The sequence below is a fragment of the Danio rerio genome, chromosome 6 (genome assembly GCF_049306965.1).
Source record: "Danio rerio strain Tuebingen ecotype United States chromosome 6, GRCz12tu, whole genome shotgun sequence".
Lineage (NCBI taxonomy): Eukaryota > Metazoa > Chordata > Actinopteri > Cypriniformes > Danionidae > Danio > Danio rerio.
This window is the reverse complement of record NC_133181.1, coordinates 57,026,928-57,051,275: the sequence shown is the minus strand read 5'-3', so window position 1 is coordinate 57,051,275 and position 24,348 is coordinate 57,026,928. Positions and strand designations below refer to the sequence as shown.

At 35.4% G+C, this 24,348-nt stretch overlaps 2 protein-coding genes across 4 annotated transcripts in view; one reads left to right on the top strand and one right to left on the bottom strand.

Moving 5' to 3' along the window:
- The window catches only part of anks1ab (ankyrin repeat and sterile alpha motif domain containing 1Ab), an 80,482-nt gene extending 79,200 nt beyond the window's left edge, over window positions 1–1,282 (bottom strand). The window contains exon 1 of one of the 2 annotated variants that reach the window (XM_073954740.1): window positions 1,163–1,282. The gene's annotated coding sequence lies outside the window, so the exon portion shown is untranslated. The remainder of the gene's footprint in view (window positions 1–1,162) is intronic. The other variant, XM_073954739.1, reaches the window with a different exon arrangement.
- Window positions 449–24,051, top strand: ilrun (inflammation and lipid regulator with UBA-like and NBR1-like domains). 2 transcript variants are annotated; one of them, XR_011015813.1, is made up of 6 exons: window positions 483–737; window positions 4,320–4,474; window positions 6,083–6,280; window positions 11,455–11,759; window positions 22,198–22,553; window positions 22,593–24,040. XR_011015813.1 is itself a non-coding variant. In NM_001013542.2 (5 exon segments), coding segments are annotated over 5 exon segments (858 nt in total). In that variant the 5' UTR covers window positions 449–573; the 3' UTR covers window positions 22,234–24,051.
- Window positions 24,052–24,348: the final 297 nt, after the last annotated feature.

The following is a 24,348-nucleotide window of genomic DNA, read 5'->3' as shown; positions in this document are numbered from 1 at the left end:
TGCCTAAAGCGCATCACTCCATGGGTTTATCAATTTCATTGCAATCGTGACACACCAACCTATCTGGCCCAGTTCAGGCCCAGTTATGAGTTATTAACTTGGCTGAGACTTGGCCCAGATATGGTCTGTGTTTGGCCCTTGTCTGGAAGCCAGATTTGGTCCAGTCATGTACCGTAATTCACTGCGGCATGTGGGCCAAGCAAAACCTGATTGTGTGGGCCAGAGCTGGGCCAGAGAAATTTTGCTATGTGGGTACATTCATTATAAATTTTACTTCGAATAAAATTCAAGACATTTTTCCAAAATATTCTTGTAAATGGACAGTACCAAAAAAGATGAACAATGGTTTCAAAACAATCATCACAAAAGGAACAGTTGGAGGAGATATCACAAGAAAGATCCAGATTACGACGCGCCGAATAGCAACAGCTGACGTTCAGCTGCGCCACGGTTACGTCGCGCGTGACGTCACGCCCCCGCCCGCAGCCATGCGTACTGAGCTTGTTATCGGGTCGCTTGTTATGACTGGAGAAGGCCTCGGACTCAATTAAAACTTATCCCCGGGATAGCCGCATGCTCATGGAGGGCATGGACATAGACCTGGATCAGGAGCTCATGCAAAAATTCAGCTGCATGGGCACCACGGATAAAGATGTCCTCATCTCGGAGTTCCAGAGGCTGCTGGGATTTCAGCTCAACCCGGCTGGCTGCGCCTTCTTCCTGGACATGACCAACTGGTGAGTCCGAGGACTCGGCCGCGGCCTACTGCTCAACTGAACTCAACGAGTTCACCACTGCGATTTCTTGCTTTAAAGTGTCTTGCATGTCAAAAATAGCATCGCGACAACAGCTGTCACAAGCACAGTGGAGTTTAAATGGTGCTGAGGCGAAAACCACAACAAGCTAATGGCTAAATGACTGTTTACAAACACAGCAAATGTAGTGTTTCGATTCACGTGCACTGTATAAGTTATAATTTAGACAGATAGTATCAGTAAATAAATTTCCCTATAAATTGTTCTCAAAGAACGCTGCGGTTTTATTTATTTCAGGTGTCAAACATGTAGCTTGTTTGGGTTAGCATCTCGCTACTACACTGGCTGTGTTTTAAAACCTTGAGAGTTCCCTATGTAAACAGCATTTCGGGGTATTACTGACTTACCTTTGCTGACAGGGACCATGCATTTAAAGGGCTGTATAGATAGGGAGCTCACAGTGTTTTGAAACACAGACATTGTCTAATGTTGCTCAGTCACGACTCTTCCAAAACACAGTTCTGCTCATTGAGAGTAATATATTGGTTTCGGTTATAATAAGCGCTTATTGGATGTTTATTTGTTGCTTTTATGTGTACATTTGTTGTCTGTTGTAACGGGAGGGCTTTTGTAAAGTTTTCTTCAGAGTTACGTAATACACGAGTGTACTTTCATCTGAGGTCTTGCACTCAGGCCAACACAACTTTGTCCCTCCCTTCTTTTGTTTTGAACATGACTTTATTTTCTCTACATTGAGGTGAAATTGGTTTTATATTCACACATTTGGAAATTCTCCATAATTATATAGTTTCATAAAAGATTTCTTTGCCAATTCTCAATAGAGAAATCATATTAACAGCCAATGAATATCAAAGTACACCATTGTTTACAGTCATTGTTTGAAGTCATACTTTCATTCAGACCGAATTCTTAAAGTAGCATGGTAAACAATCTAGTTACCGTGTCCTTGTTCAATAATGGATGGATGTGCGAATATTAGGCTTGGGCGGTATCGAAATTTTGATACCGTCTAACCAAGTCCACCCTATTTTACCTCGGTATACGGTACTACTGTGAATAATTAAAAAATTATGACATAAGGCTCAGACAGCATCTCCAAACTATTGGCTTGTGCCTAAACTGTTCAGAAACTGAATACCAAACACTAAAACTGAAAGCATAACAAAATAACATTCACAACTATAATAACTACTTTTATTCGCAACAAATAGCAGTTTATTAAAAAGTGCAAATACAACAGTCAAACAGAATTAAATTAACATAAACATCCAGAACAGTTTTGGCGCAGAAACATGCGCACAAATTAAGTATATTTTACCTTTTTTCTACTGAGTGGAAAGAGATCATTTTCTTTGCCTAGTAATATGTCATTGTATCAGTACAGGTTTTCTAATGAACAGTCCATTTTTGAACCTTTTTGTTGCACATTTGCAAAATTGTTTAATCTGTATTTACCGCGTCTCCCTTTTGGTTCGGTCGAAACCCGAAATACTGTCAAACTGCAGAAGTTGTATTCTTTTTTTGTGACCAGGTTACTTGTTGCTTGACTCGCCATCGTCCTCTACCTCTCTATTTCTCCTCCATTCTGTCCCATTATGACAACCATGCATTTTTAGGCATTAAAAATTATATTTAATATTCAATCATTGTCTAATATATATATATTGTTTTTTATGATGTATAACGGTATTGAAACTGATACTGTTGCTATTTGTAGATACTGCCGTATACCTTATTACCGCCCAAGCCCAGCGAATATAAAACCAACTTTCCCTCAATTTTCTTGACAGCTTCTGAAACATTAACCTTGGAAATAAACTAAAGAAACGGTTTAATTATTTTATGGCGAAACTTTAAAGGCACATGCTTGCTATTGTAGTCCATCAATTCCATATATAATGTCTAATACCTATATCTATCTATATATTCAGACTTGAGTTAGTAGCTTTGGAACTGACATGAGCTGTATGTCAAGCCTCCATGAAGTCCCAGGTTAGCTATCTTATAAACTTGCCATTGGTAATTTTGAAGTTGGGGTAAAGTTTAATATTCATAAATTTGGACTTTCTCCTTAATTATATAATTTCAGAAAAGTATTCTTTGCTAATTCTCAAAAGTGAAATCATATCAGCAGCCAATGATTCCCAAGGTACGACACTGTTCAGTCACATAAATAGTGCTAATGTAGATTTAAAGTCATACTCGCATGCTATTTCACACCGAATATTTAAAGTAGCGTAGTAAACAAAATAGTTACCGTGTCACTGTTCAAAATTGAATGCATGTGCAAATATAAAACCAACTTTACCTCAACTTTCTCCATAGCTTCTTTCAAATGTGCAAATTATTTTTGGATATAAACAATAAAACGTAAAATATTTTATGGCAGAACTTTAAAAGTGCAAGCTTGCTATTTTATTCCATCATGTCCAGATATAATGTGTAATACCGATCTCTATCTATCTATACATATATTTGAGTTAGTCAGTAGCTTTGGGACTGACGTGCCTTCGGGGCAAAGTTGGTTTTATATTCACACATTCAGACTTCCTCCTTAATAATATTATTTTAGTGAAGTATTATTTGCTAAATTTAAATCGTAAAATCAAATGAGCAGCCAATGACTATCAAAGTACAACACTGTTTACAGTCATAAAAATAGAGCTAATGTTGTTTTAAAGTCATACTTGCTTGTGATTTCAGATCATTTTTTTAAAAGTAGTATGGTAAACTATAGCTACAGTGTCACTGTTCAAAAATGAACGCATGTGCAAATATAAACAAAACCTCAATTTTCTCAACAGCTTTTTTTGATAAGTGCAAATTATTCTTGGATTTAAGCAATAACATTAAAAAAAATATTTCATTTTACTTTAAAGGCGTATTCCATCATGTTCATACATAATATTTAATACCTATCTCTATCTATATATTTAGATTTGAGTTGGTAGCTTTGGGACTGACATGAGCTGTATGTCAAGCTTCCATGAAGTCCCTAGTTAGCTATCTTATAAACTTGCCATTGCTAATTTTGAAGTTGGGGTAAAGTTGGTATTATATTCATACACTGACATTCTTCTTAATAATACAATTTCTGAAAAGTATTCCTTGCAAATTCTAAATAGGTAAGTCCCATCAGCAGCTAATAACAATCAAAGTACAACATTGTTCACTGTCAATTAAATGGTACCAATGCTGTTTTAGGGTCATTCTTACATGCGATTTCAGACCCAGTATTCAAAGTAGCATATACTATAGCAACAATACAACATAAGACAAGTTATCTGTTAAAAAATGAACGAATGCGTGAATATAAAACCAACTTTAGCTCAATAATATTGCATATTATAAGCTCTGTGACAGATGTTTTCGTTATAGATAAACTATCTGCTTAATGGCTGAATGTGAGTTGAGGGTCTGTTGATGTCTCAAACTCATGCCTATTTGATTTGTCTTATATAAATGTTCATGCTATTTAGCTCTTGGTTATTAAATAGTCTTTAAATCTCCTTTGTTGATCTGTCTGCCTTCATGTCTTATCAGGAACCTTCAAGCAGCTATTGGTGCTTATTATGACTTTGAGAGTCCAAACATCAACACGCCGTCAATGTCTTTTGTGGAAGACGTGACGATTGGAGAGGGGGAGTCTGTTCCTCCTGACACACCGTTCACAAAGACATGGAGGATACAGAACACAGGTCAGTGTTGTCTTCTTTTGCTTGTATATGAATGGTGCTATTTTTGAGGAGGTGCAAAAATTAGACATTATACCAATGCTTTTGGCTACTAGTGGGCATTTAATGTTGAAATTAATTGTAAATGTTTGTGTATATATATTTTTAGTTTTACGGGTATAATAATACTAGGGTTGTTATGATACTAGTATTGGAAATACTGCAGTAATAGCTGATACGACAAAAAGTGCATCTGGCATCAGTATCGGCAAGTATTTGAAACCATAAACCCAATCCGATCCCATAGTTTTTGATAAGACACATGCCCACTAGCTTAGATTACCAATGCAAAACCCGGAGAGGTTATTTTTTTATGTAATTCATTATATATTTATATATATATATATATATATATATATATATATATATATATATATATATACACACACGCACACATGTTTGTGTGTGTGTGTGTGTTTCAATCAAATACAAACCCCACTCAGTGTTTGTGCTGCAAAACTCCTATCACTGTAAAACATAATTTACTGGACTGTCCTGCTTTTACTGATTCCAGAAGGACTTTTTATGAAATGAACTCTTTTAAGGACATTTTTGACAAAGTGGAACCAGAAAAGATTTTAGAATTTTTATCATGTATTAACACAAAAAATCTTATTTAATTTATGTTTTATTTTGGTTGTTGATTTTTAAATTGTATATTTATTGTTGAAAGATTCCTGCCATGAAGATAGCCTTGGTTGCTGACATGGCATTAAATAAAAAATACATTACATTACATTACATCAATCAAATACAGTAAATAAAATAAAAATTTCAGATGATAAGAATATTCTAGTTTACTGTATGAATATGTCCATGTTTTATTAATGGATAAGTCTGAAGCACACAGATAACTAATTCTGTAAATTTATACAGGGCTAGTATTAGTCGTATACACAACTGTTTCTATAGATATACACTCAGGTATTGATTCAGTACTCAGTATCAGCCGATACCCTGAGCTATTAGAATCAGTATCGGGTAGAGAAAAGGGAATCGGAACATCCCTAAATAATACACCAATGTAAAAATAGGGGTTCATTTAACATGTTACAGCATATTACAAAAATGTTTTATTCAATAGGTTAATAAAACATATTGTTAAATAAAATGCTCATGCAAAAGGCAATGATGACCACAAATAAGAACTTTAATTAACAACTTTTTTGTTAAAAAATGCAAAGGTATGTATTTGATTTCTCTCTATTCCATACTACATACTTTATTTATTAATATTATTTAATAAACATGGAACGACAAATGCGTGAACGTTTGGGAGTACAATATTTAACATAATTAGTTTATTTTGATGTTTTCCATTCAAACATGATGATTGAATTTGTCCATGATGCACTTAATTTTAATTTCTGTTGTATTCTTGACAAAATATATTTATCATTTTTTGTTTAACATATCTAGCACTTTTATTTATTGTCTGTACTTTTTTATTACATACTTATTTTAATTAACTTGTTTAAATTAAAGTTTATAGTAAAGTTTACCTGATTTTGCTTTGTCTAGTCACCTTGCAGTAAATCCCCTTTTTGTCATTCCTGTCTTGATGTATTGCAGGTACAGAGTCGTGGCCCCCAGGTGTGTGTCTGAAGTATGTGGGCGGGGATCAGTTTGGTCATGTGAACATGGTAATGGTGCGGTCTCTGGACCCTCAGGAAATATCAGATGTGAGTGTGCAGATGCGTAGTCCAGCTGTTCCTGGCATGTACCAGGGCCAGTGGAGAATGTGCACAGCCACAGGACTCTTCTACGGAGGTGAGATGCAAATGATGATGGTACAGGCGCAATGTGTGATAAGATATTGAGCTATTAAATATACATTTAAAAAAAGTATACTATGCAAAACAAGCAATGTTGCGTTTTGTAGTAAAGTTAGTGTAGTAGGGTCAGTGCTTGGTATTGTGAGAATTTCACTTGTGTTTTTCAAAGTTGGGGTTCATGTCTTATATTTTTAAATCAATCCCATGAACAAGCTTTTAGTCGTTAGCTGCGTCCCAACTGGCGCACTTTACACTATGCACTATGTACTTATGCACTTACACACTCAGCAGGATAGTACATGTATGTATTGTTGTCCCAAATTGGGCAATAATGTTTTTTTACTAAGCGGAAATTCAACCCGTTTCCCTGATGACGTTTGACGGTTGTCAAAACAGTGAAATAAACGACCGAATTATCAAATAATACCTGCCATGAGTATAAACCGCATTCACCATCAGGAGGTGCTATAATCACTCTCGAAGGAGAATTTTGCTTTCACCATCCAAAATAAATAAAGTTATCCAACATGTGTGCTCGATAGTTCCGCCCCTTCCGCTACGTTAGTAAACCTGCGGTCGTTGAGTGCGTGAAGTCTCCATCATTCCACACTTCATTTTAGCGGCTGAATGAGTGCATCATCCGGGTATTTAAAGTCCACTTATTATTTTTAGAGTTTTTAGTGTGAACACACTACTTACACTATTTATACTACAAAATGGTGTAGAATAGTGCATAAGTATGCAATTTGGGACGCAGCTATAGTTATTTTATTTTATGTGTGAGAAAAATATTCAATTACTATCCACTTCCAAAACTTCTGTACAATAATGATTAGTATTACTTTCGAATTACGAGTAAAAAACGTGAAACTGAGCACATGTGCACAAAACCCCTCCTTGCCTCCACCCCCTAATAACTATGATAATGACTCCACTTTGGCAAAACCAATCAAAAAAGCAATGGCAAAAGCAAGCAAGAAGAGAAACTTCACTAAATGTGAATTGGAAGTGCTCCTATTGGAGGTAGACTGGGGAAAAACTGTGTTATTTGCAAGTTTGTTTACTGGAATAATAACAAAAGAAAAAAAAATAGAGTGGGACAGTTTAGCTGATGCGGTTAACGCAGTGGGGTTTGAAAATCGCACTGTGAGTGAATTAAAAAAGAAATGGTCCGATGTAAAGGTGCAGGTTACGAGGAGAACAGCAGCGCACCGTCAAAGGCCCTGTTTACACTGCTCCAGATAAATGTGACCCAATTCCGATTTTTTTGCTCATATGTGACACAGATCGGATCTGTTCTATGACCGTGTAAACATGAACAAAACGCATGCCTTCGGATATTCAGAGATCGGTTTCAGGCCTCCTTCGTATGTGGAAATAAATCAGAAATAGATCGCATATGTGACAATGCAACTGTCATGTAAACAGGCAGATCGGATTTATTGAGGCATTCCGTTCTGTACATCATTAAACTTGCGAAAATGTGGTGCTTTTCCACGGTTTAATGACAGAAAGAAGATCATGTGTGGAGATGCCGACGCAGTAAACAACATCAGAGGAAACACAGAGGAGGAAAGTGGTCAGTCGCCACAGTTTGCTCCCACCAGACCTGAGATCTCTCTCATACCCACACATTCCTCTGAAGGGTGGAGGACATTATTAAAGCAAATAAACCATAAGTGCAAGCTGCGACGACGGCCCTTTCCCACCTCCGCCTCAAAATCATTTTAAAGTTGGACTAACTTTGTGTTGTAACTTTGTTTTTTTGTCGCTATTAATACACGCACTGCGGCTTCACATAGAATATCTTATTCTCTCCAACACCAGTGTACACACAGGCAAAGGCTACATCTTCTTCAATTACACACACACACACACATCAGGGCCATACCATTACATAAACTGCGTGGGGGTAAATCTGGACTAAACCCTGCTTATACTACACTTCGCATATTTCACAGAGCTAAAAACAAGATAATTTCTTCTATCTTGGCTCAAATGCTAGAAACCGCCTTTAAGCTTTATGCATGCGCGACATCGTAAATTGTAAGGCAAGTGTGAACGCATGAATTGGATTTGGGGTCACAATTAAAACAACGTGTAAACAGACAGGCAAGCAAATCAGATATAGACAACAAATCGGAATTGGGCATCAAGACCTGACAGTGAAAATGGGGCCAAAGTGAGGTCCGAAGAGGCGAGGGAACAGGACATGCTGAACTAACACCCTTTGAGGAGAGAGTTGCCTCAATTGTGGGCGACACTTTACTGTCTGGAGTAGTATCCGTGTCTGTGGGAGACACAGATGTATTAGAGGAACACTTTGTTAGGGCGGTATAGCAGCACCCTTCCGCTCTTATCAAGGCAGCGCCACCGGCATTTCAGCTGCCCAATCGCCTGCTCTACAACTGACAGAGTGCGAGAATGGGCATCATTGTATCTGTGCTCTTGGTCAGTTTGTGGGTTGTTGAAGGGGATTAACAGCCACGTCTTTAATGGATAACCGCACTCTCCTGATATGCAGTTAAATAATTACGCTCAATAAAATAAAATCTTAGCTGGACTAATATCTTTAAGTACATCACTCACCAAGAAGCCAACCATCGCGCACCCTGTCACCTTGGAGCCTTCAATGTCCTCTAATAAGGCCAACACTGCCATTGGCATAGAGGGTTGAATACATTTGCAAATGCTTTTATATGTTCTAAATCACATAATTGGTAAAGGAAAAACCCATCAATTAACCCATTTTATCAATTATAATTATTTTTCACATGTGTTGTTGCGATACTTTGTAGTGTGCAAAGTGTGTAATTGCTTCTAAGAGTCGCCAATGTAAATAAAACAAACACACAAGAAATACAGGTACACCAGACATGAAGTTGGTGCGGACCAACGCACATTCTCACGATAATTTCATCGTTAGTAAATCCAAACGTGAGCGTGAAATCTGGCGTACGGCAAGTTTTTGTGCATACGCAGCATTGATGCATAAGGCCCCAGATGTGCCAGTCAAAAAAAGGCCACAGCAGTGCAAAAACTGAGGGTCCATTCACAACAAACACATTTTTGCATCTGAAAACGTGAGATGCAGTCCTCACAAACTGTTAAACCATGCTAGAGTGAAATAAAAACTTCCATGCCAACTTGTTACTGTAAACAGAAGCCTGCAAGTTCTTCTGACTGGTCAAGTGACATTAATGAGTAGTGCTGCATGTGAAAGTGTAGTTCGTTTTAAAAAATATTTCAAGAGTATGTAATGGTCATGCACATCCATCAAGCTGGTTTTACGTAGAACAATGGAAGTAAAAGACTCTTTCCCATCTCGTGCGCACACAAGCCAGTTTGAGCGCCTTGTGCTCACGCAGAAGAGCATGAACAAGAGTTGTCCACTGCACACGCTGTTTTGGATGCACCTCTCATGCTAGCATTTCAACGTTGAAGCTTACTGAGTCTTAAATGAATTATTAATAACAATTACTGTTTTTCCGTTGTTTTAGGAGAGAGTTGACCTCAACCCTTAAAAGTTTGATAGGCAGTCTCCTAATTACAAAGTGTTATTTTTTATTAATCTATTTATTTTGTACTTTTGCATCACAAGAAGCTTTTTAGTTCTGTAACCAAACACTTCTTCTGCCTGTTCAAAATAAAACCGAAAAACAAATATTAAAAATATGAAATATTTCATGAGACAAAACTGAAGAGAAGCATTTTTAATTTTTCCTTAATCCTTTCTATATAACTTAGTCTTCAGGGTTTCATAAATAAACAAGGTTTCATTGTTGTGTTTATTTGTTTAGTTTTTTTTTTCCTTCATTACTAGCTGTTTACACATTGGTAGTCAAAAAGTGATTAATACTTTAAAATTAGTACACATTAGCCTTTAACCAGTTAAACTCTGCGTGCCCGGTACCGTGGACAAAATGACGTCATCGGGAGAATAACTATAGATTTAGGAGGTCTGTCTGCATCAATAACACCATATGACGTACTGGGTGAAAGCTTAGAATGTCTATTTTCAACTGATACACATCACTTTGATATTTGTTGTACCGTAACGAAGTTATTTACACTTAATTTACACTCAATGTATAATATCTCGATCTACAATGGCAAGTAATACATCAAATTAAAGCTCTCATTCCCAATAATAAGGATCCATCGTTATTTTTATTGATTTACAATCACATATCCAACAGTCTTCGAATGAATCATAAAGCATAAACTAGTTTTTTGTAAACATACAAGGGAAATTATTAATTATTTGCTCCGTGAGCTGCCGGAGCTAGCACAGATAGCCAAACAAGCTACATCATCTTTTACCTTAGGTTGTCCTCTGCAAAATCCATTTTCAGCGTTTTCTGAGGAAGTGTGCATCAGTAAACCCCTGCTGTGTCTTGTAAGTGCCAAACGCATCAAATTAGGGTCATGATATTCCAAAATTCAGGAAAATAAGATAGCTTCGACCTATCCAGATGGATTACATATCATTGGAAAGGTGAGATTCTCGGCTTTACGCTGATGTATTGTGAGCCTTGATCAGCCAATCAGTGACTGAGATATTGCATGACAAACCGAAAGAGGGGTGTCCAAAACAGAGTGCGTAAAAGTCACAGATCAGAAGCAAAAAAGTTGTGATTTCCAACCCTTCGGTTAAACTAACATAATTATTGGATACTACATGATAAAAACAAACAAAAAAAATTTTAGTGTCTCCTGACAAATGCTGGTAACAATCAAAACAATCTGCAGTTTGATGGAGCATACAGGGCCTGAGTTATACACTTTCTAAATCAGGTTTTAGAACAAAAAAACTAAAAGCAGTTTGTGTTGAGGTGGTTCATCATAGGACAGACAACATATATAATACTATTTATCACTTTCAGCAGTTCTTTTTGTAATTTCAAAGGGTTTTCTGTAAAATGACATTTTTGGCTTTTTAAATCGGAAGGCCAAATTCAGGCGGAATTACCCCAAATAGCCTCAGAGCTTAACTGGTTAAAGAAAGTCACATTATTGGATGCGTTCATTGCACCCTCAAGTATTTAACAAAGTCTTGGGTTTAATGAGTTTTATTTATTACCTCAAGTGTTTAATGAGTTATAATTAGCCCTACAGCTTTAATGACTGGAGGGTCACGTGACTGACCTGCTTCCTCTTGTTGTGCAGATGTGATCTGGGTGATTTTGAGTGTGGAGGAGGGAGGCCTGCTGGGCGTCACACAGCAGCTATCCTCCTTCAAGACGGAGTTCAACACGCAGCCACACCGCAGTCTGGAGGGAGACTACAACCCTTTCGCCTCACCACAGAAGAACAAGCAGGACACCAATGAGGATCATCTAAAAGACCCTGGGGGCCCCTGGGAGGCCCCACTGGACTCCATTCAGCAAGATCAAAATGGACTCAATCACAGCTCTGTAAATATTACACCAAATGGTCTCCAAAACAACTTATCAGTAGTGACTTACAGCCAGGTATGTATGCCGCTTTTAAGTATTTTAATTGGGTTGAGTGAACTTTAGCACAGTGACTGAAGTGTGGTTCAGCTGAATGATATAGAGTGAACTGCTTTTGAATCTGTGATAAATGGGACTTTTAGCACTTGTTTAATCAACAACACAATGGGGTTTATGCACAGCTAGGGTTTTTCAGCCAATGATAAACTTCCAGTGAAAGCTTAATGTGACTACTTTCAATTTCATAAGGTTCCTTTTACAGCATCGATGTTGTAATGGGATTAAAATACAATCAGTTAAATAGACTAAACCGTTCATTTAGATGTTCAAGCGTAGAGCCAGATGAAAGACCGCTAGCGCCATCAGGATAAGCAGGCAAGTCCAGGAACTCTTTATATCGTATATCAATCAGACAGTGAAGATCACTGATTTTAAAAGAAACCAGACCTTAAACGTGTCAATTTTAAATTATTACATGACAGTTTACTGGAAGCGCTGAGGCTGGCTGGCTGAAATTAAAAGTCTGTGTGGATGTAGCCCATTACACAAAAGTCTGATGCCTTGAATAACATGAAACAAAAACAGATGACTTGAATATTCTCAGTTTCTCTGAATATGTGATTTATAGTTATGAGTTGGAGTTAAATGTAATTTGTTTTATTCTTTAAACTCTTCCAGATTAAAGTCAAAAAATTTGTAATTTACAGGATTTTGTTTCACAAATACCAGTCATTTGATCAGAATAATTTTCAGAAATAAAAATATCAGATTTTTTCAGAAAAAAGTCATTTGATCAGAAAAAAAAGAAAAGAAAAAAAAAAATATATATATATATATATATATATATATATATATATATATATATATATATATATAAAAAATTCTGATCAAATGACTTTTTCTGAAAAATCTGATAATTTTATGTAAAATTGGAAGGCATGTTATAAAATAAGATTTTATGAAGTAAAAAAATATATATAAACATTTTACTGAAACCTATATCTAGTAAATCTAGAAAATCTGACAATTTGCACTTTTTTGTGCTGGAATTGTGATTAATTACATCCAGAATGAAAGTTTATTAAACTATATATATATATATATATATATATATATATATATATATATATATATATAAATATATATATGAATATATAGAAATATATGTATGTATGTATATATATATATATATATATATATAGAGAGAGAGAGAGAGAGAGAGAGAGAGAGAGAGAGAGAGAGAGAGAGAGAGAGAGAGAGAACATGCAAACTTCACACAGAAGTGCCTAGTACAGTCAGTGAGGCGACTGCGCCACCATGCTGCACAATACAATGTCCTTACTGTGCATGAATAGTGTATTCCAGAACATTTGTGGTGTACTTGAGGTGGGATACTGGTAGGATTAGGGACAGGTTTTGGGGTATGGGTGTGTTTAAGGGTAGGTTAAGGTGTAAGGGATGGTCAACAGTGTAAGTAAAGATGTACATGCAGGTATTTCATTCATGTTAAAATGTCTTTACACAATAAGTATGTTGTAGGAAATGATCGATTAGTTTAAGTGCATATTAGTTAAGACCACCTTATATAAAGTGGAACGTAAATATTTAATATGTCACCCAGCCCAAGTTGTATGCCAGAATAATGAACGATCGCAACTATGATTCATTAACTTCAGTCTAATTCTGTGATACAAATGTTCACAATTGAGGGATTGTTTTAAGCGCTAAGCGAATAGGTCAAGCAATCGTCCCGTACAAGACTCAGTTCAGAAAAACAAGATGAAACGCACAGCAGGCTCTGAAAATCTTCCTTTCATGCCAGAAGTCTGCGCTGGAAGCCTGTCAATGTGCTGACCGCCGTGTGAGCTTTCGGCACAGAAGGTCACTTCACAACAGCGCGTCACCTTTTTGTTCCCTGCCCTGTTTTGTGACATCTAACTAAAGAAAAGAGCATTGTGATGATTCACCGTGTTTGGTTACACCTTTCCCCTATCCCACAAACTTGATATCGCTAAAACAGCCATTTGATAAATCAGTAAATGCCTTTGTTCTGAGTATGGCTAAGTGGCAAAAAGTTATTTCAAGCATCAAAACAATGGCAGTTTAGTAAATCTAAAAACTCATCTTTAGTAGAGCTGGACAATTAATCGTTAAAAGATCGCAATCTCGATTCGACCCCCTAGACAATCTTAATCCAGCATTTCTACAATTGTTTCAATCATATTTCAGGAGAGAAGAAAAGGCGGCTGCACGAGTCTTTTCATTGTTTCACACACGTTGCTCAGTGACACTGACACCTCCAAATGATATTGAATGAGTCACATACTGTATTTATAAGGTCTAATTCACCTAAAAAATGTCATTTTTTGTCGTAATATAATGATGTTTTCGCGATCGGGAAATCACACGTGACGTGAGCTGCTGACCGTGAGCTGTTATCACAGAGAGGGCGCGCGCGCGCGCGCTCTACTTAATGATAGACGCGCGCGAGTCTACTTTAGTGAACAGAACCTGCATATGTTGCGAGTAACAGGTAATACAGATGTGAATAATATTCAGTTTGTGGCACAGAGTGATCGTTTGGGAGCCGCGTGCATAGTATGAACAGCATTTAGCAGTCAGAATGAAACCGAAAGTGTGCACTTCATTTAAATGATCATATCGCATTTTAGAGTTATGATTACGGCAAGCGTTTGATATGTTTTTTCTTTCATAGCGAACACACAGTTGTGCATGAAAATAAATGTTTACAATGTCAGTATAACTACTCTAGCCTATATAATGTTGAATATAATCCGATAATGGCAAATGTCTGATTTTACTAGTGAATAAATTTGTCTAATATGACAGATTGCAAGCATATATCTCAAACATAATAATTCAACATCAGAATTATTATAAGTAGAATAGAATTATTTATAGAAACCAGTAAACCTACACATAATATAATTATCGTTTTTGTGCCATATGCTTGTTTTTACCATACCTTTATTTTACTTATACAGAATCATATACAGAATACAGTAATATCATATTATATATGCAGAAATTATTTTAAGCAAAAAAATCGCGATTCTCATTTCAGCCAGAATCGTGCAGCTCTAATCTTTAGGGTAAAAAAAAAAAAATCTTTTTCAGAAATTTTTACAATGACTTGCAAGTCTCCCACTAAAATGAAATGTAGCACAGTAGTATATCTATCAAGACATGTTTATGACAAGAATCATTTGAGGACATTAACATTAAAAGACTGCATTTAAGCATCACAGTGCTGCCCTAAAATACTCAACAGTGTTTCCTCTAGAGGTTTTTCCAGCTGTGGTGGCAGATCTTTTACAAAAATCTACCAACTACCAATGACGTTATTTCAGTGACAAATGGACAAATGTCGTGATCGCAGTATTACAAGTCGATCTTGCGTTTTATGTAATACGAGCATGCAAAAGTTTTTGCTTGAGCGCCGATTTCATTTGCTCGTGTGCAAAACCTCTTGTACACACCCTCAAATATACGCTGCTAGAGTGCAGATCTTCTTGTGCGCTCTCAAATAAACACTGCTGAAGTGCGATTTAGTGTGTTTATGTATTGGGTATGTCTCCAACATTTATTAGATTTGCTAGGAATATTTATGGCGGTCTCCAATAGACCTACAGTGCAGCATTGATGCGTCCTGAAGTAAAGTGAAACGGCTATAAACTCCAGCAAGATCGAGAAATTGTATGCAGAACCACAGACCTTTATCTATAAATAAATTAAAATTATGCAAACTGTGTTCCTCTCAACTGAAAGCTACGTCGTGTTTGCTGCCCCCACGCATCACGCACCTGTCAGTCAATCAGTCAGCACATAACCTCAAAGGGTTAAACAAATAACGCACAGCACTATACGGTTACAGAAAAGTCTGTGCTGTTATAATTCACTTACCTTTTAATACGTTTTGGTGCAATTGTAACCCGCTATTAAAAACAACAACAATGACTGAATGTTTTGAATGAGAAGCTGTAATGTAGCCGTGGCATGATACATTTTGGTGTGGCGGCCTGCCATAAAAGAATGAATGTAGCGGAAACCATGCTCAATATAATTTTATTTGTCAAAGTTTTACTCCGTTGTAAGCAATATGCTTTTAATCATTTAAAATCTAATACAGTTTTGTATGACAATTAGGGCTGCACAATATATCGTTTCATCATTGATATTGTAATGTGCGAATCCGAAACAGTCATATCAAAGACATCTGCAATGTAGTTGGGGTTATTGTTGACCAGGCATTACAATTAACAACGTAGTGGAGTCATTTAAAATCTTAATCCTTATAGTGAAAGTGTGTTATTTGCATCTGTTTTAAGATCTGTGACTGTAAGCATTTCAAGAAAATTTAAACCATTTGGTTACCGTAAGTTAAACGTTTGTACACTTATAAAGTGTACGTTATATAATTATTTACTTAAAGGATGCAGTGCTAATATTATTATCATTATGTTGTGATTATTTAATTTCTGTTTCTGAACACTGTTTGAAACCTCAGAAAATCATAAATCTTTGTTTTTGTATCTGTGGTGTTTAAGTTTTATGTATATTTTGTTTATATTTTATGTGGATATGATCCCCTACAGAACCATCCCAGTCAATTTAAAATTTTAATTTCTTTACAAGATACTCAAGTAATCTTGCGAAAATACATTTATATCGCAGTATATATTGCAGTAAATGAAAATACAGTGGTCCCTTGTTATCCACAGGAGCTATACAGGTGAAATCGATAGGTGAAAATCAATAGGTGAAATCTGCGTAGTCGGTTTTAGTTTTTACAATTAATATAGATGTTTTAAGGCTGGAAAAAAAAAAAAACACTACACACTTTATACACTTTTCTCAGACAAGCATTAACATTTTCACATGTCTCCCTCTTGTTTAAACACTCAAAGTTCAAACTTTCATAGAAAAATAAGTCCAGTATTATAGAATGAAACCAAAGATCAAAACCTGTTGTCAGGCTCAAATATTCATTGCTATAAGCAAAAGATTCATAAAGCAAATGATGCTTACCAGAGCAAAGAAATTTTTACAGCATGTCTGATAATATTTTTTCTTCTGGAGAAAGTCTTATTTGTTTTATCTTGGCTAGAATGAAAGTAGTTTTTAATTTTATAAAAATTATTTTAAGGTCAAAATTATTAGCCCCTTGATTGTCTACAGAACAAACCATCGTTGTACAATAACTTGCCTAATTACCCTAACCTGCCTAGTTAACCTAATAAACCTATAGTTAAACCTTTAAATGTCACTTTAAGCTGTATAGAAGTGTCTTGAAAAATATCTAGTCAAATATTATTGACTATTTACTAAATAAATATTATTTACTATTTACTGAGTAATAAAACTATTATGTTTATAAATGTGTTGAAAAAATCTCTGTTAAACGGAAATCGGGGAAAAAATAAACAGGGGGGCTAAAAATTCTGACTTCAACTGTATATTTATGTGAAACTTGGCAATTAATGGGAAAAAAAGTCAAATCTTTTTTAAAAGTTGTAATAAAGAGAGACTAATATAACTTTACTAGTAGCATGTCTTACCAGTTGTTTGCCAGTTAAATGCTCATTTTTCAATGCTTCAATCACCACTATATAAACATTTAGATTTTTATGTCAGTACTTTAATTCAGCAGGTATTCTTTAAATTAATTGAAATTGTTGTAAATACACCATGCATCCTGCTGGCAATGGATTAATAGTTCATCCATATGACATTTTATGTTCACATAAATTCAGTGTTTTCTTACCAAAGTTGAATGATTAAACACATGCATTTAATGTGGTATCTTCTACATGTATCAAGTCATTTGTTTGTCACAAAAATCTCTTTATCCTAAATATATTTGCTCAGAAATGTCAATAACTTAAAGCGTTTACAAAATGTAAGGTTATTGCCTGGTTTTATTGTTTTATTTAGCTTTTATGTGCTCCAACTTAGTAATTCATTTAGCAATATTATATAAAATTAAAAAAAATATTTATTAAGTAATTATGCAAAAATATTTTCATGATAGATTAGTTGTAAGAGGCCAAATACTTCTAGACCCACCTGACAGCATATATTCCAGCATGATTTCCTTGGTTAACTGGAAAAACCTGTACTGAATTTCCATCCAGATACTCAGAAAATGCTCAATGCTGAAGTTCTTGCTGACTCGTCGTGAGCTCGGTGGTTGATATAAAACTATATTGAAGAAATAGTTTCAGACATACCTGAGGGCGCCTAAAACATCCAAATGTCCTTTTTACCTTATTTCTTAAGCTAATATTGTGTAAGAAAATCATGTAGATGATGTAGGCCCAGGCAATATTCACAATAAATTTGCAGTGTTTATTAGTACCACTCATGTATTTCACTTTTTAATTGGCTGTCAGGTTTCACAAAGTGTCATTTGCCTGGTCTTTGATTGGAAAACGTCAGTGTGAATAATTTACATTTGTTTTCATTTTATAAATATAACTAATTTAGTGTGCCAGCACTCACAAGTTTTAATTTGTGCGCACATTATATCATTTATGCATTGATATATGGTAAATGTGGGTAAATAAAGCCATTAGTGATAGTGTATTTTAACATTGGTGCTTTTAAATTATAATATTAAAATTAATATTGTTCTTGCTTGTGAACGTTGCTATTTTAACCTAACTTTACACTAACTTTCTAACCAAGTTAATTGGTTTTATTAATTTGCTTTTTGTATAATTTACAGTAATACCATTGAAATAATTTCAGAAATGGATATTGAGATGCATACTGTATCAAATGTGAATAGCTGAAAAATTTAGAAAGTTATGTGATCTCCCAGCCCTGTGCACTTCTGCGGTTTGGTGTTCATGTGTTTGTTAGCGTCAGGGTTTGCATCTGTGAATGTCTGTCTGTTTAATAGGCCCTTGAGGGGGTTAAAATTTGCCTCTCGGCCACAAGATGGAGTTCCTTGCAAACATGTGAACCAGTGCACAAAAGTTATTAACCAGTGAACCAAGTTACCACTAAAAACTCACAGACAACCCATAGCATAAACATTTTCCCAAGATAAAAATGCAGTTGCCTTAAAATCTGAGCATCAAATATTTCTATAAAACCAAGTGTTGCATGTAGATTAATCATGATATTAAACTAAACGATAATTAAACAGTGGGGCAATAATCATATTGATCCCAGTGACTTGCATTGTAGAAGGGATCTGATACTTCATGCCATTTTTATTTTTGGTGTGATGAAATGCCCAAAACACCATATAAACCCAGCAACCAGAGCTGTAATGTAAAAAAAAAATCATAATTCATAATTTTTTTTTGTTTTTATTTTCATGTTTGTTTTTTTTATTTATTTGTTTATGCGTTTAAATTAATCTTGATCTTTTCCCCAACAACTATTGATGTTGAAAAGTTTTAAAAAATAACTTTTATTGCATATTTAATGGTTTGAGGTGTAATATCGTTAACTAGGTTGTTGTAAATTATAGTAGAAAGCCATATATTAATAGATTTAATAATTACAAAAATTAAATAATTCAGACGTGTCAAACAGATTCAATCAAATATGAGCATATAAGCTAGGAAGAGAATTGGGTAGGCTAAAATTGTGTGTGCGCGCGTGCGTGGATGTTTCCCAGAGATGGGTTGCGGCTGGAAGGGCATCTGCAGCGTAAAATAGTGCTGGATAAGTTGGCGGTTCATTCCGCTATGGTGACCCCCAGATCAATAAAGGGACGAAGCTGAAAAGAAAATGAATGAAAGCTAGGAAAAGAGCAAATAATTTGAAAAATGCTCTTTTCTGGAGTTGTTTTCTGTAGTGAACTATTAGCCTGCGGACATTAATGAATCCTGAGGTAAACATAGTGACGTTGTTTACTTGCTTGTTTACAAATGCTTAAGTGATTACATGAGACGTAGGCATGTCAATAATCAATATATGGACTTATCACACGTTAACACATGGACATGACCTCAGTCATTTTTGGTGATGCAATATTAATCCCCCATAGCTAAAAAAAAAAAAATTCTAGCAACACTTCAGCTTATTGCGCAGCCTCTCTTCAGTATGATCAAAAAAACACTTTAGTATTTACTAGAAATTACTACAGTAGATTTTCATGTGGGTGCCTGAAGGCTGAAACTAGATCTGGTTGCAGATATGGCAGTCTCTGTTACTTTTTATCTTGCACTTTTTTGTTCACTTTTATTATTATTATTTATTTAGAATAGACTTTTTTACATACTGATTCCTATTCCTAATTATTTAAAAGACTATAATTAAATGAAGTAATCTTAAAAATAAAATATGATGTGTTTTTTGGAAGTGTGTCCTTGCATTGTGATGATATTAAATTGTCATTCTGGCATTTAATAATGAGTGGCATAAAATGGTCTTAAAATGACAATACTATTGTTTATCGCAATATATTTTGGTTTAAAATGTCATACAACATAAAATAGATATCATGACAGGCCTAAAGAGACCTGTATTTATTGGTTGTTATAACTGCTAGTAGCATAGAGGAAGGAATGACACTTCAGAGTGAAAACAGCTTCTATTGTTTGCATTTCCTGATGAAATGGGCAGAATTTGAAAGAGCAGCCTTTATTGTTGTTGTTATAATTTCTGATTAAGTGTTATCAATTAAAACAGCACAGACAAGAAAGTTTACAGTGGGATTTACAAATTATAAATCAATATGAAAGAGAAGGTTCAGCCCAAATTCAAAATTTACTCACCCTCAAGAATTGATATTTTGAAACTCTTGGAAAACTGTAATCATTGACATCCATAGCAGGGGAAAAATAAATACTATGGAAGTCAACGGTGACAGGTTTCTAACCTTCTTCCAAATGTCTTCATTTGTGTGTTCAACTGAAGAAAAAAACTCAAACAGGTTTGAAACGAGTGGAGGGGGAGTAAATGACTGAATCTTTAGTTGAACTATGCCATTAATTCATTAAAAAGAGACAAACCGTTGCCTTAGAATTATAAGGTTCTATCTGACATTTTTGTCAAAATTGAGTTATTGACATATTCTTATTAAATGACAACTTATTTACATTATAGGATGTTTTTTTATAAGTTGTTTACATTTTAAGACTTTTTATAAAAAAAAAAAAAACATGTTACACACATACTGTTTGCTATGGAATGTAAAAACGTTGAAGCTCAGTATCTCAAAATCATTCAGAACGCATATAAAACCTTATAATTCCAAGGTGACAGTAGTTGAAGTCAAAATTATTAGCCTGGCCTTTTTCAAAAATTTTCCAAATGATGTTTGACAGAGCAAGAAAATTTTCACATTATTTCCTATTATAGTTTATAGTCGTATTTGTTTTATTTTGGCTAGAATTAAAGCAGTTTTACATAAAAAATAAAAATAAAAAATAAAAACATTTCAAGGTCAGTATCATTAGCTTCCTTAAGCATTATTTTTTTTGATTGTCTACAGAACAAACCATCAGCATTTGCCTAATTACACTAAGGGTGCTTTCACACCTAGATTGTTTTGTTTTGAAACAGGGATTAACATTTTTACAGTGTTGCACTTTGTTCTTTGTGCAGTTCACCGAATATAAATCAGACTTTCTTATACATAGCATTGGCTATAATTATGCATTATAGGCTTTACATTATAGAGAGAGATGACAGATAAACCAAGACTGTAGTCAGTCATTTTCCTAACAGACAACCGCTTTCGTTAATATTTCAGCATGCTTTCATATTTGACATGAAATGCACATTAACTGGTACGAATGATGACATCCCGCCCTACTCCTAATTCTCTCTTCATATAGCCATAAATGCCTATTACATATCCATAATACACTGTGATAGAGCCTGGCTTGTTAGTTCATTGGATTGAATTACTTTCTCACAACAACCGATCCGCTCCACAGTTTGTTTCAATCCAGTCGAGACCACCTCATTCAGGCGATCTCAGACCGATTGTTTTGGCATGGATCCAAGCATGATTGCTGTATTCACATATGCAAAATGAACCGCGCTAACTGGGGAAGCATGCCAGGTTCTGAAATAAAAAACACCCTAACTTGCCTAATTAACCTAGTTAAGCCTTTAAACTGCACTTTAGGCTAAATAATAGTGTCTTGAAAAAATATCTAGTCAAATGTTATGTACTGTTATCATGGCAAAGATAAAGACATCAGTTATTAATGTTATCAAAACTATTATGTTTAGAAATGTGTTCTTCTTTTCGTTGATCTTCTTTTTGTTCAACAGAAACTGGGCAAATAAATATACAGGCAGGCTAATAATTCAGGAGGCCTAATAAGTCTGACTTCAACTGTATATAAAACAATAAGTTTCAAAGGATGTTGACCACATGCAATTCTTAAAACGAAGCTTAAAAAAGCAAACCCATAGTAAGCGTGTACAATTTCTTCATCTCTTTGTTTTACTTTTTTCGCAGGGCATTAATGGACCCTTCCCGTTTGGACAGTCTTAAGATACAGAAACCACCTGGTGGCTCATCAGAGCTGCTGCTTTTGCCCTTTTCTGGGTTTCAGTGAGAGAAGGAACGGATTTACTCTAAAGACTTGGTGACCCTCCTTCTCCCCCTCCGATCACAACATCACATAAATGTGTGGACAAATCTGTTTGGCTCCAAATCAATACTGAACCAACACCTGAGTTACGCATGTGTGAATGCTAGATTTAGACGAGTGCTAGAAGTTCTAAAGAGATATAATGAAAAAATACACCTTTTTTTGATCTGTATTGTCACATTACAGCAGTTAATTCAGATGTGTGTGTGTGTGTGTGTGTGTGTGTGTGTGTGTGTGTGTGTGTGTGTGTGTGTGTGAGTTCACGAGAGAAAGAGGCAGAGTGATGGATGAATGAATCTCTCAAGAACGCCAGTCACGTTTCACCGCAAAATCAGCAGAAATGGCATCGAAGTTATACTTCGCATGAAGAATATTACGCTTTTTTTTGTTGAGATTTTAAGATCGTTTTACCTCATGATATTTTTCATAACAAATTTCCATTATATAACTGATCTTTGTGTGTGTGTGCGCGTGTGTAATTCCCATTGTTTCTCACCTTTAAATTAAATGATTGTATTACTTTTTTTAAAAAGATATTGCACTATTTTTATCAGACTGATGGAAATACATTCAAGAAAACACAAAGTACTAATAATTTATCATTTAAATAATACATAACATCAAACACGGAAAGATTAAATGTATAGTTCACCCAAAAAAGTCATTTATTCTCCCTTAGGTGGTTTTAAACCTAAAAGTTTCTTTCTATTGAACACTAAAGAAGATATGTTGAAGCATGCTGGCACCCATTGTGTTTATTTTTTCCTACTATGGAAGTCCCAGCAGCCAGCATTTTTCAAAGTAGCTTCTTTTCGAGTGAGTTAATGATGGCAGAATTGTCATTTTTGGGTGAACTGTCCCTTTAAATTGCATACTTGATACTCTTAAGCAAAGTATAATTCCTAATGTCTCTGGATTTGCTGTGAAGCGTGACTGGAGTTTGTTTTTGAAACCTTTCTTTTCTTTTTTTGCGAGAATCACCTCAATATGTGCGCGACTGAGTGTTTCAGCAATGCACAAAAGCCATCAACAAAGAATTAATGCCTGTCAAGTAGTTTTTCATCAATGTTCTTTGACTTTTTCCTTATAAAGTGATTACTAAAAAACAAAACAAGAGGTCAGCGTGCCTGCTTGGAGGTGTGTAATTGACAAACGATTTCATATGGTCCTCTGCTAGCTAATTTTATCACGCTTCGGATTCGGTAACAGAAAAACCCAGCAAACCTGTACAGCATACATGAGCAGATTATGTCTCATTTCTAATGAAGTATACATCCGTACTGCCACCACAGGTCAAGTCATAGCTGTTGTCAGAGATGACCGTACTATCTAGTTGCTGTTGTCATATTTGTTTACATTGATGTTGTTCTAGAGTGCTGATGTTGGTGACACAATCCATCTGAGATGATAGTAAGCGGATGTGGCTTTGGTTCCCTTGTTTACTGACCTAAGAGTTCGCAAGCACATTTGATTTGTCTTTTCCCAATCACATGTTTCTGTTCTTCACCTAGACCTACGATGGTATTAAGCTGTTTTAAATGAGCTGAGGGTGTTTTAATGAGAGGAAAGCTTGTGTGAGTGTGTGTGTGTGTGTGTGTGTGTGTGTGTGTGAGTTCATTTTAAAGGAATATTCTGGGTTAAGTGCATGTGGTGTGATGGAAAATAATTGAGATTTGTATACCTCTCTTAATAAAACTGAACTGAAAATGCATTGTTTATATATGTCTACGATTGGAAGTTTCATGAGGCGATAACTTCTATTGTACACTTTTATTTGGGGTTTGTTATTTGGTCACTTTACAGCAGTCCTGGAGATCTACCTTTCTGCAGAGTTCAGCTGCAACCTTGATCAAACACACTAGTTCAGGCATGTCCAAACTCGGTCCTGGACGGCCGGTGTCCTGCACAGTTTAGTTCCAACCCCAATCAGACACAGCTGGGATAGCTAATCAAGCTCTTACTAGGCTTTCTAGAAACATCCTTGCAGGTGTGTTGAGGCAAGTTGGAGCTAAAAT